We start from the raw sequence: 13,986 nt of genomic DNA, 5'->3' as shown, positions 1-13,986 counted from the left end.
GTTAGCTAAAGTTTATCATTCGAACATCCGTTAATGATGATAATGTAAAATGAGGCCTTTTTAGTGGACATTTTTTTGGCTAGAGATCTTTTTGTCTTGAGATATAATTGCCGAAATATATTTGTCTGAGATCCTATTACCGAGATTTATTGACGTGGAACCGAGGTTAACATACACGCGGATTGGAATATCTTACTTTTGTCGCTGGCACGTATAATTTTTTCACCATAGTTGTAACCAAAGTTTACATTCTGTGCCATTGATTTTGTGGGGTTAGTGCAAATGTCAAGCAAATAATATGTTTGTACATGTTATTTCATAAGGTAAAAGTCACCCTTTCTTTCCGCAAAACAGGGTAGAAAGTTGCAACTTTCAAAGAAACTCGTTATTTTTCCATTATTTCATAGGAGTTTTCTATCTCAAGTTAGTTTCAAATAAGGATAGATTTTCAGTGGTTGTGGTTAGCTACCAATACGTCGTGAATCTTCAGGTTTCAGGGTTAATGTCAGTAGTGCATTGTGATTCTGTTGAGACATTTTATTGAGTAAGACCAGAGGTCCTATAACGAGCAGGTATTACTTTCTTAGTTCTAAATTTCAATTTGCTTCAGAGGATAAGCACAAGCTTTACTGTCTAGTTGTTGACTATTTTTAACTTGAGTAAATTTTTTTTTTTTTTTTTTTTTTTTTTTTCAATAGAACAATATTTACCAATACATTTTTAGTGCAATTTTTTTGTCCGAGTAAATAAAGTAAAGACTTTTTAATTAAGATTGTATTATTAATCAGGGTTATGCAGATATGGAAAAAAATGCGCTGATACAACAATGAACAGAAATGTAATGATCAGTTGTTACAAATAAATCATAAATGTAAACGCAACAAATTAAAGTTTTTTACGGTAAAGAAAATTATATTGTTACTTCATCAACTAAATTAACTTGAAAAATAGAGTAGTAAGTGCTTAGGTAGATACTTACAATAAATTTTCATGTTGATAATTATGCAAGTATATTTTCATTAAAATAAAAAAAAAAATTGGTAAATTTTACCACGAACAAAATTAAAATAAAAAATTTTAGAATAATTAGACCTTATTTCATTGTAGGTAGATCTAAGATCTACTTTAATATGATTAAATGATTGATCTATATTTTAAACATTTTGAGTGAAAAAATTTTTTGATCAAATATCGAACATATTAAATATAGTTAAATTATTTACGTATGCTTAATTCTTAGGTATTATTATTCTACTACAAATAAAATGTTTGATTTTTTTTTTAATTTGATATTAAAAAAATGCATTTTTGTGTTTATATTATTTCATATAAAATGTACTTGAATGATGAATAACATGAAAATTTACGGAGAGAACTTATTAATCAATATTAAAATTTAGAGTCTGATGACTAGTGTGTCGAAAATCACACGATAAAAATAACGCGTATGATTGTGATCAAACACTTGTGAAAATAATCCTTTCGTTGCATTGACGAAAACTGTTTTATTCTCATTTTCCCGTCACGTGTTATAACCACAAATTTTTTTTTGTCAGTAAATAAATCACTGTGGAAATACAAATACATACACACTTGTACATATATCTATAAATCTATATATAGTCGCGCGTATAATTAAGACATAGTTGGTTGATTGGAACCAGTCACCCGATATATACAGGCATGGCAGAATGACTACCTTCGTGGAACAGGAATGGAGATGTACACCGAGACACTGAGCTCTACCTTCATCGGAATGCCCTTTGCCAAAGCCACCGAGTAAGTCGTTTCCTCGACCAAATCAAAATCATTTTAACAGAATTGTGTAAAGGCTCTGATTCAAGAGACGAGATTTTGTTGATACTAATGCCTCATATTTTCGCTCATTTCTTCCTATCAGAATCTTGTAATCTTCAATAACTTTTTTTTTCTAAAATTTATCCTGTAAGCATAAATATTTGATTGTTTGACCGGTTTTTTTAAGCAAACTAATAATTTACATATATTTAATTTTTTATAGAACTAACAATCTGTATATGGGGCAAGAGTTGACTTTTTGCTTTGAATTTTTTTAGAAAGACATCAAAATAGCGTACTATTTAGTCAAATTATTTCAAGAAATTATTCAATCAAAGATTCTATTTCAGTATAAATTACTAATTTATTTATACCATAAATTTGGCTACTTCACAAATATATTTATTAATTAAAAAAAATTCAATTACTGTGCATAAGTAGGAGTCCATTTTAAAGAAAAAAATTTTTTTTAAACTTTTAAACAACTATACTAATCAGTTTCGAAACTCAATTAGCAATTTGTATACATTAATACTTGTATACAACATTAAAGAATAATGTTGATTGCTGCAAAACCCCTTAAAATCATTTCTGGTTATTTGATTTGGTCACGAGATATCGTGATCGAAAAACATGCAAACAAAGATTTTTCGAGAAATAACTATCAAGATTGTTTTCAGATGAATTTTTAACGAGTTACTTCTAAAAATTGTATCTAATGTCGTAACTGCATGGGAATCGGTTCGGGAAATTCAAAATTTCCAAAGAAGTTTTTGATCAATACGATTACCAGATTTTTAAGCACAAAGAGCACATATGGTTAGCACTAGAGAAATTTCGAGTAGACATGGCATTTTGTCTTTACATTTGTGAACTAATTATATCAGAATTATATACATTATGATACAAATCTCGGTTGAGTCTTTTATTTTCTCATTTCATAATACGGTTATTCACAAATTCTATTGTTAGAATTTTTTGAAAATTTGATATAAAACATGAAATTTTGAATTTTTTGTAACTTTGAAGACCTGAGACTTTCTAAATAGTTAACAATTTCGACCTCGCATTTATGGAAATTTCGGAAAATCAATCTTCAATACAGATGGAGCCCTTCTTATGCACATGTATCAAAATCGCAAATTTGATTATATTAAAAAAAAAAATTACACTGCTAAGATAAAAAAAAAAATGATGCTTGATAACTTCATTTTCGGGAGATAATTTTAAATAAATTACATTTGCTTTCGTCAATTAGTGGAACAGTTTAAATATAGAAGACAAATCAATCCACATAATTGCTGTATACTTTTATGTCAATATTTTTCGAATACTATCTTTGATCTCTTGAATCGGATATAAAGGGATAAAAGCTTCGCCTCGCCTATGTCTATTACACTACGCTCCACTTTGCTGTAAAATATTATTGATATATACAGATATATACATATAAACGTATCATACTACTAATGTTTATATTGTATACTCTATTATATACAATAATAATTATTTATAATTGTAAAAAAAGTCGTCTATGTGCTACACCTAATTGATGTAAACCACTCCTAAAAAGCTTCAGTATCTCCGTGTTTCACTATTGTTGATGAGCATAATTAAATAAGACTAAATGTTCAATAATTAATTGAAAGTCCGGTTGTATTGAATAGTATTGATATAATAGCTTGAGCTAAAAAATTTTAGATACGCGCGAATGTTCACCATGCTCATTATAAAGAAATAATATTTTAAAAAAGAAAAACAATGAATAAATAAAAACAAAACATTTATAATACTCATGTTATATGAATATAAAAAATAATGGAACAAGTTAGCCGCGGTTTTGAAAAGTTTTGATGACGTGGGTTGGTTGGTTGGTGTTTCAGTCGCCGGACACTCAGGCGTGGCAGAATGATTACCTGCAGGGCACAGGATGTGAGATGTACACGGAAACCCTCTCCCCGTCCTTTACAGGGATGACTTTTCCCCAAGCTAGCGAGTAAGTTCTCGCTGACAGCTGCCATACACTTGCAACAACAACTTACTGATTACTTACTCATACTTTTATATTTTTTTTAGTACAAATATTTTCTCTTTAGATATTGACTCACACTACACTTACCAATTTTTTGCCATGAAATAAATAACTTTTATCTATTTATTCTTACACAAATTACACATACACGGCATTTCTTTTCTCTTCTAATTTTTTTTTTATTCATTTTAGAACCCGTAGTGTAATCTGAAAAATTTTTTTGTGTTTAAGGCCCTGGGATAATTAATGTATCAAAATTTATTCAGGTTTTATCATATCCTTAGATTGTATGAATTATCTCATATTAATTTTGTTTATATTAAATTGACATTCTTTCTTAATATATCTGTACTCTTTTTTGAAAATGCTCATTTGTCATATTCTATTAGATTTATGGTTCAATTTAACGTGAGTCTTATTAAGATATTTACCTTTTCATACATTCATATAAAATGTAGAAAGATGTTTAAAAAGAATCAGCCTTTTCTTCTTTTTTAATTCGTATATATGTATTATTTTTTTTATCTAAAATATGTGCTTATCACAAAAAAAAAATTATTTTTATTTTTAGAATACTATCACTTTTTATTACACTGAGGGTATACGGTAAAAAATTTCCATTGAATCTTAATATGGGTGCATAGTAATACCGGACTATAAGAAAACTGGTAAAAAATTTACAACTTCCTATAGTAAACTTTGTACCAGTTTTTTTATAGTTCGGGGTTACTATGCACCCATAGTAAAATTAAATGGAAATTTTTTTACCGTGTATAAAAAAAAAAGATTAAATTAAAAATATGAATTAAAAAACATAAATTTCATTAAACTCATTTTATGAAATTTCTGACAAAATTTTCGTAAGTCGTAGTCAATAAAATTGATTATGTCTCATGTTAAAAAAAATTTTCTGTACATTTTACGATTTTTTTTTGTTTCCAATAATATATTTTATTTCTAAATTGAAATTACAATCATTCAAACTTACATTCCTATATTTTCCAAGGGTCAATTATATCTTCTTTATCTTCATATTAGATAGTCTGATTTAATGCATTTTTTAAAAAATTTACTAGATTATTAGTTACTTTTCTTAAAAGAAAAAGATGGGCTTAATTGATAATATCAATTTTGAAAACATTATAAAGTTTTATACCAGGGCTCTTGGATCCCTTATCGATTACTTTACTAAATATTCTTAGCTAAAAAAAAATTTTTTTTTAGTGGTTAAAAATATTAAAAAAATGAATAATAAACTTATTTCAATATTTTATCCACTCTCTTAAATCGAAATAGTGACTATAGTGACTATTCACTATTTTTGTAGTGCAGAGTCGATCACTAATTCAAATAGTGGTATACTTTTCACTACTAAATAGTAAATAGTCATTATTTCATAGTGGACAGTCACTATTTCGATTTAATGCATTATTTCAGATTTAAAAAATAAAAGATAAGAATAATTTTGGTATTATGATTATTACAAACATCAAAACACAATTCTCAAAGTACGCTTAATTTCATTTCTATCTTTAATAATAGATTTGATATAAAACTTTATTATAGATAAAATTTAATAAAGTTTTAAATTGTATCTAATACAACAAATTATCTACATAAATTTCAACAATATAAACAAAAATATACATTTTAATAGTGTTTGTTGTTTAATTTTTAAAAGTCAATTCTTCTTTTCTCAAATATTTGTTAGTTATCATTTAAGCCCTTCTTAAACTATATGCACAAGCATGCTTGCTGTTCATTTGTCATAACAGCAAAATCTATTTATTGATTTAACTTACTCCGGACGTTTTAAGCAGCATTGAGCTTATAAAAATTTTCAGAAGATACTTTAATTTTTGTTATCTTTTCATCACAGTAGTAGCAGCAATACTAAGTATTTACGATATGGTGACAGCAATGATCAAAAACTATTTTAATAACTAATATAATCATAGGGTATAAATCGTATTCGAAAAGTTATATATTGTATCTGGAAAAACTAAAGATGAATACAAAGATGATTTCTAAAATTATATTACAGATAACAGATCCTTAGATTACGCAGATGTGAATCAATTTTCTGTAATACAATCGATTAAGAGATAGTCAATGAACGAGTGTCGCGTCAAAGAGTAAATCTTCAAGTGGCTATTGATTGATATATTAATAGTATTTCACTCTACGTAAAATAAGCTAACTTAGAATAAAAATATTGTACAGCTCAATTTGTATATCTCGCTTATTATGTAGTTGCTTTCTTGGCTACTTTTTCGCTTTAAATGATTACAGTGTCAATAAAACATTAACATATTTTAGGCTAAATTTTGACATATTTTTCATCTGGTTATATTTATAATTATTGACTAATTGTTAGAAATCAGCTATTTGTAATAGATTCACAGTGTTGAAGTTAATGTTTGAAGTTAAATGCTTAATGTTGGTTTGATGATGTTTGTACAACTTTATGAATTCTATGCATGGCACGATTTTTTGTTTTTATGCTTAAAATGTATAAACTAGTTGAATAGTGTTATTTAAATTTCACAGCCAAATAAAAAATAGTATAAAAGTGGATACCCTGAATTTGATATTTCTCTTGACTCAAAAATAATTTTGTTAGCTCAAGAGAATTTTCAGGGTGATATAATTTCTTGTTTCATTATAAAATACGGTATTGGTTCAGGATTTTACCAACAAATCAAAGTAAAAACTAAATCTTAGAGAGATGAACTCAATTTGATAAAATGATTTTTTTGCTTTTGTTGAATTATTCTTAGAATGCTGACAAAATTACAGTCAAAGAAACATCTTTTACGATAGCCTTGTTACTATCACAGCTAAGCCCTCTAAAGTTGCACTCTCCGTAAGGTTGTTTCTTTTTCTTACACTCACCATGTGTATTTATTTTCTTCTGAATATTCAAAACATTCAAAATGCAACTAACATTTATAATGCATCATCTAAATTTCAAGAATAACAACATTCTCATAACTATAACGAATGTATTCTGTCAACTTTAAAGCGCGTGCAACTTTAAAGGGCGTGAGCTTTAATTTTTAAAGATCTTATGTTGTAAAACTAAGAAAACAAGAAATTTTATATTTGTAAATAAAAAAGTCGCTTATCTTAATAGAAAAATAAATGTCTGATGAATAGGTTCTTATGACATAAAATCAAGAAAATTTTATTGACTTATAATCTTGATTCAAGTTAACTTTTTTTCCGTGCACATGTACAAACTAAAAATATCATCCTTCTCTATAGTCATTTATATAGTGTTTATTATTTCCTTCTGTGACCAATTTAGATCGATAATTTTATCAATTTGATATCTTATCCGCCAATAAATCAATGTGTAATTGTAAAAATGATTTAGTATTGTGATTGATAGGTTCATTAGTTTACAACATGTTCTATATTTTTTGTTTTTAAAGTGATGTGTGAACATAGTTATGTAAAAGTAATAACGGTTCGAATATGAATTTTTTTCATTATTTGGCTTTATTGGATTAAATTATTTTTTCTTGCTGAAACAATATATATATATATATATATATATATATATATATATATATATATATATATATATATATATATATATATTAATTTTCATAAATAAACATCAACTATTAAATATCCTGAAAACAAGAACCGATGTATCGTATTATAAACCATAGATAAGAACGCGAATAATATATATAATGTTGGGATCAAAAGCCAATTAGGAATCATATTTACATTAACAACACATTCGACTGCCCCATATTAAAACACCGAAACTGGAAAATTTTAAAGCCAGATTTTTTTCAGTATTGTTACTTACTTCATGACTTTGAGTATACTGACGTTTTTTAATTAAAAAATTTTTGTATCAATATAGCTTCTTTTTACAACTTTTACTTTATCTGATAAATTTTAATAAAATCTAATAATTTATTAATGGTAAAAAAATTAAGATTATATTTATATGTAATTTTTTACAATACTTTTTTTACACATCACTATAAATTTTAATATGTAGAAGTTTGATTTGCTATTTAATATTTTCTCTTATCGTATATTCTTTTCTTTATCACATAATACGCAATCCCACTACTCTAACATAAACATTTGTTATTTTCTAGTGAAACATTAAGTCTAATAACATATAAATACTAAACTCATACATTAACAAAAAACTAAGTATTAATACGTAAATTTATGGTAGGTTATGCTTCACTAAATTGAAGTTGCTGCTGCTAGCAATTGAGATCAAAGGAGAAGGTGGTGCCGACAGTAAGATTTCCATAAACCCAAGAGGTGCCAAGATCGCTGCCAATACTCAGGGATTCTTTATTGCTCAATCAGCCGATGAAGTCAAACGGTTTAGAATTTAAAGTGTTTTATACAAATCACCCGAGTCAAAATTTAAATTGTATGTCGGACGTCGTGGACGTTAAAACTGTAGGTCCAACGCATTGGCAATTAAAAACGTAAACTCAACGTATTGGACGTTAAAATCGTGAGTTTAACATATTGGACTTACGATTTGAACGTCCAATACGTTCGATTTACAATTTAAATTTCGACTCAGACGATCAATATATCAATAGTGGAATTACTTTATTTACTATGTTTTTCATTTTCTTACTTTAGGGCATGGTTTTATTGCAAAGCATGTCATGAGGATATCAAGGATGAGACACTTATCAAGAAGTGTAAATGCAAAAACTGTAAGTTATTCTATTCAATCAAATAATAAAAATAATAATTACTTAACAGAATAAATTTTGACAATCGGATCTTTACTCACTTATACTAGTCTTTAAATCTATTACTTTAAGAACTTAATAGGGATTTACTTTGCGAGTCACATGATGGTTAACTATAAGTTAATATCTTGAAAATCTTAACTTTGCTGAAAAATACCTGAATTTTTATGGACCTCTCAAATAAGTGTTGTATCCAACCTTTCTCGAAGGATGCATAGTTTTATTATAACTTCAGATTTATCAAAAGAAATTTATTTAATGAAAGGTAATGAGTTATTGAAAGGTAAAAATTGTCTCTAAGAATTGAGAAAAATAACATTTGATAAGTATTTTTGCTGCAATTACAGTTAAAGTTGACATTTTTAGAATTATTCAACCTTTTTTTAACTGCGTTTATGTAGCTATCGATTTCTTTATCCAGCTAAAAATGTTGCGACAGAAACTAGTAAGGGATTTATTTTGAAATTTTTCCATAAGATTCGAAAAAGTATTTGATGATCTTTTCTGTACCTGAAGAATTGTATAAGAATATTTTGAAAGAATTGTTAGCTCTTTGGTGTTTGGCCTTTGAATGTCACTATTGACTGTCGGACTGAAAAAAATTAACTTCTGATTCAAGAGAGAAATTCTTGAACCAAAAAATTCATTTTGAAAAATTTAATTGATTTGAATCGAAATGAAAAAATCTTAAATCAACTCAAATTTACTTAAATCAATGAAATTCCTCAAGATGATTTTCTTGATTTAAGAATTCTTCTCTTGAATCGAATTAATTTATTTTTCAGGGCAGGGACATTTCATAAGAAAATAAATATTAGCAGAACTTCGATATCGATACTTGTTTTTAACTGCGGTACATTCAATGTATGTCACGTGGGATTAAAATTCATGAAAAAGTATTTCATAGAAACAAAACTACTCTTAAATTAAATTTCATTCATACAAATAACTCAAAGATAGACGCATTACTTGTAGCAGAATGGCTTGAATGTTTTACGCATGATTTTGGAAGAAAACATAGATTATTGATTCAAAACATGCTTTAACGATTCTTCAGATTACATTTTTCACAGATTTCTTTAATAGAATTGAAAATATAACGAGGAAGTAGGCTCTCAAGGGTTTTTATACAAATTTGCTCCAAAAATTTCTTATGAAAGTTACTTATTTAAAAATTAAAAAAAGCACATTCAAACGAAAGCGAAGATATACATACTAACTTCGCACCTTTTAGTTTTATGATTAAAAAATTTATGTTAGCTCTTACTAGTATTATTAAAATAAATGAAGAAAATACTCAAGTGACTCGCAAAATATATTAATATCGGATGTACGTAATACAGAAATTAGTTATTTTCAGAGAAACAGTTTTCTTGCTGCTCAATAACCTTCATTTTTTTTAATTAATCTATTTCCATTATGAAATTGATTCAATATTTATTTATAGACTTAATTTTTTGAATATTTCTCCTTCTTTATAACCAAGTGCTATTTATGCATGTAATCAAGAATTGAATAAATGAAAAAAATTATTTATAACAAAAAAAAAATGACAGACGATAAAAATTATTAATATATATGATCTAGTGGGGCAGCAGCAGCGCTCCTGGGGCCGTGACTTAGGTAACGTCTCTCAATCGTTCGTTTATTCTCAAATTTTAAATTCTTCTCTCCTCTAAGTATATTCTACTTTTTACCACTGTATTTTTGCTCAATTGTATATTCCTATATTATCCGGCCTGGCCTTATCCGCTCTTCATTTATCACGTTCTATTGTGTTTATTCTCAGTTTTACTTATTCTTTCTATATATTTATATATTTTATTCTTATTCTTACTTTACTATTTCTTGCTATTTTGATTATTCGCGCTTTCTATTGCTGCCAAAACTTATCCAAGCATTCGTCTACGCGATAATTTTTATGAATTATGACTTAATTATTGTATTTAATATGCCCTATACCATACATTCATTATAACTCTATTTATACTTTATAGTGATTAACTCAGAGAACAATAAAAAAATAAACAAACCAAAAATATGTTTTTATAAAAGAAGAAAAAAGAACCTAGTAATACGAAAATCTTTATTATGAATTTATCTTTTCTGATAAAGCTATTTTCGATATTTTAACCACGAATCAAAAATAAATATACAAATTTAATTATAATGTAATCAGGGTATTTAGCCCTCGTTCAATTGGTCACCCCTTTCCTCTTTAAAAAGGGTGCCATTGGGATTTTAGACACGGTGTCTCAGAAACCGGGGAAGCACGAGAGGGGAAAGACAAGGTTGTGAGAAGTTCGAGAGGGCTGTAAATAACACTGAGAAAATTGTTTATAACAATAAAAACATTTATCCAATTTCATTAATAAAAATTAACAAATGACAGATTTATTACTAACAATAACTTTCAAAATTTAACTTAGTACTTAACTGTGAGAACCTCGTACCTAATTTTTCCACTAGCAACTTGCTAAAAAATCTTACCAGTAAATATCGCTTAACTCTTTATTTTCCTAAACCTCGTCAACCTAACGGACTACCATATAACATCTTAACTACAATTAAAACCTAATTTCCAACTGCGCCCCCGACTCGGGCGTCTATACAACGTTTTTTAAGTGACTGTCTAGGAAACAGAAGAGGATACCATGAATACCTAGACAGCACTGTACTCACACGCACTCACTCAATTCCATATAAAAATCGTCTCTTGGACGCTAACTCAATTCACAATTTTACAAGTTTCTAAAATTCTTTTAATTACTAATCAACTAAATTTCCGGATTTTCATACTCTTACAATTTACAAAACTTGATGCCTAGCATTTATTCAATACGAAATTCCGATTCACTAAATTAATTCATTACTAAATTCCTCAACTAAATTTTTTAACTTAATCCTTTAACCAAATTAATTTATTAAATTCATTAACTAGATTCATCAACTAAATTAATTAAATTCAGCCCAATAGCCTAAATTTAACTTTACAAAATTTCTAATTTCAAATGCTACAAATTTAACACGTCTCATTATATTTTCGAACTACAGAAATTTCCAGAAAGACCTTTATTATTCAAACTATACAATTACTTTTACTATTTTAAATTTTGTCGTGATAATTTTAACTAAAATAATTTAATAATGCCAAAATGTCTGTGGAAAACTAACTAAATGACCTTGACGAATAATTTACGTATAAAAGAACCAACTAATATAAAACTAACGCCTGAGACAGTAGCGATCATTAATTTACGAAAAATAATTACAATTACTCTAGCCTCTTAATTTACCAAATTAAATTTTGGCCTAAAATAATTGTAACAATACTTGAGACAACTTTTACTGTTTTCAACGGTGACTGGTACTCAGCAAAGTAGCGGGATCAGCGGCTGGTTGATCTACCGGACTTCCATCGATGTGTTGGCCTCCAGTGATGATGATCTCCACGTTGAACACTCCTCGTTCACACACTGGTTCTGTATCTTGAAGACTATTTTTCATAGCACTACACAGACGCAACTGTTTTTCCCACAAAGGGCCACTCTCTCAAAAATCCTCACTGGCTCAAAAGCGTCGTTCTCTCTCCTGCCGGCTCTTTTATAACCCCCGAACTCCAAGTTTTCAAACTTTCTTATTGTTATCCCCGTTTCATTTTCCGGGGACAGCAGTGGAGACTTTTGATTTGCATGCCCAGTGACAAGTAGAAACTACTTGTCAAAATCGAAAATTAAGGGAAAGCCTTTATTTACCGTGGCGTCAATTACGTGGTTGATGATGACCCTGGGAAGTTCGATTTTTTCTGTTACACTCCCCCCTTTCAGATTGTCACCCAGGCGTATACAACAGAAAAGCCTAAAACTCGTTCAGGTGGATTGGGTGCGGCCAGTTCTTTCAAGGTTTTTCTACAGCCCATGTAAACCTTTCAAGGTTTTTCTACCAGCTTCCGATGTAACCACTCCTTCGACTCATCCACGGCTCTTATAAACGCTCTTGGAGCTTTAACCAATCTATAAAGCATTCGAAGCCACTCGAACAGTTTTCGTCCTTCTCCAGAAAAAGCGGTAAGGGGGATGGACTCGGGGGCCACACGGAGTTGATGGTATGCTTCCTTTCGGTCCATCGTGCTCATCGAACTTGCTCCGTAAAGAGCACTCGATATTCGTAGTACGTGTATTGTCGCAAACTCTCCACTAAGGAGAATTTCCGTAATTCTTCTATATGTAGTTGATTGGTTGGGAATTGGTTCAGGATCTATCTATTTAAAATAAAAAACTCGGTGTTGGGGTGAATAATTATGATTAATTTATTCCCCAATGGGAGAAAACTCTAGCAATTGCTAGAGAAAAACTTCTCGAAGATGAATACAATTAAGAGATATGTGAGTGTATATGGGTCATTCCATGCCAAATCGACAAATTTATTACCTGACCTCTTTCGATTTCGCTAAAAATTTTCTATCTTTTTCTACCCCCCGAAAGACATTTTTCAGAATTTTTAAAAATTTTTTTTCCAAACTCAAAAAAAGTTACGAATTTTCGAAAAAAACCGCTCTTTTTTTTTGAAAATGCTAGAACTTTTTTAAAAATTGACCGTTTGGGAACTTTTTTTTTTCAAAATTTTTGTTTTTAAATGTAGTTTTTGAAAAAAAATATGAAAAAATTTTCAGAATCCCAGATATATGAAATATTTTAGTTTTTTTGAAAAAACCGTGATTTTCTCAAAGTTGGACCATTTTTTTTTTTTTTTTTTTCTAAAAAAACTTCAACTAATTCCGCAGTGATCGCCGCATATTTCAGGATGTGATCGCTATTGCTTCTAATTTTTTTTACTGTTTAAAAAAAAAGTTTTTTTACAATTTAGTTTATTTTTTTTTAGCTTTTCGGCCAAATTTTTTTAGCTTACTCGTGAAACTTCAGAAGTTGAAAAATAATGTATCTTTCGAAAATTTTAAGTCATTATCTTCCAAATTTTTTTTTTTTTTTAAATTAAATGATAATTATGTTTTTGTTTCATATTTGTTCAATTTTTTTGTACTAAAAATCACAACTGCACTATTGAAGTGTGCAGAAAAATATCCTCAGCCGATAATTTTTAAACTGTCGTCTATCGGTAAAAAGAGATCATCTCTACTTTATTCTGTTAAAATGAAGGTTATGTTAAAAGAATAATCGTATCGTTGATGTGTTCAAAGTGTCACAAAGATATAACATTATTAAATAAATTTACACAGTTTGACGGAGAGTTCTTTTTATTGAATTTTTGTTTACAAGTGATTACAATGCCAAAGTTTCGCGATCGATGTTGTAATCCACATAATTTGGAGAACCATCGGAAAACATCATCTTTGCGTAATGTACCACAAAATTTAGCTAATCGATACAATTTGTCAACTGTTGA

At 28.4% G+C, this 13,986-nt stretch overlaps 1 protein-coding gene across 13 annotated transcripts in view; it reads left to right on the top strand.

The window, feature by feature from the left end:
• Slo (calcium-activated potassium channel slo) overlaps positions 1–13,986 on the top strand; it is a 213,314-nt gene that overhangs the window by 109,256 nt on the left and 90,072 nt on the right. For 11 of the 13 annotated variants that reach the window (XM_074240314.1, XM_074240313.1, XM_074240312.1 and 8 more), the window contains exons 11-13: positions 3,681–3,793; positions 8,040–8,195; positions 8,468–8,544. In XM_074240314.1, coding sequence (XP_074096415.1) covers positions 3,681–3,793; positions 8,040–8,195; positions 8,468–8,544 — 346 coding nt within the window. Of the gene's footprint in view, positions 1–1,681; positions 1,780–3,680; positions 3,794–8,039; positions 8,196–8,467; positions 8,545–10,170; positions 10,207–13,986 lie in introns of all 13 variants that reach the window. The other 2 variants (XM_074240308.1, XM_074240306.1) reach the window with 2 other exon arrangements.

The sequence above is a fragment of the Cotesia typhae genome, unplaced genomic scaffold (assembly GCF_013202065.1).
Source record: "Cotesia typhae breed Kobodo isofemale line unplaced genomic scaffold, CoteBio_Ctyphae contig_27, whole genome shotgun sequence".
In the NCBI taxonomy this organism is placed as follows: domain Eukaryota; kingdom Metazoa; phylum Arthropoda; class Insecta; order Hymenoptera; family Braconidae; genus Cotesia; species Cotesia typhae.
The sequence above is the reverse complement of the archived record's forward strand: the minus strand, read 5'-3'. Positions and strand labels throughout refer to the sequence as shown.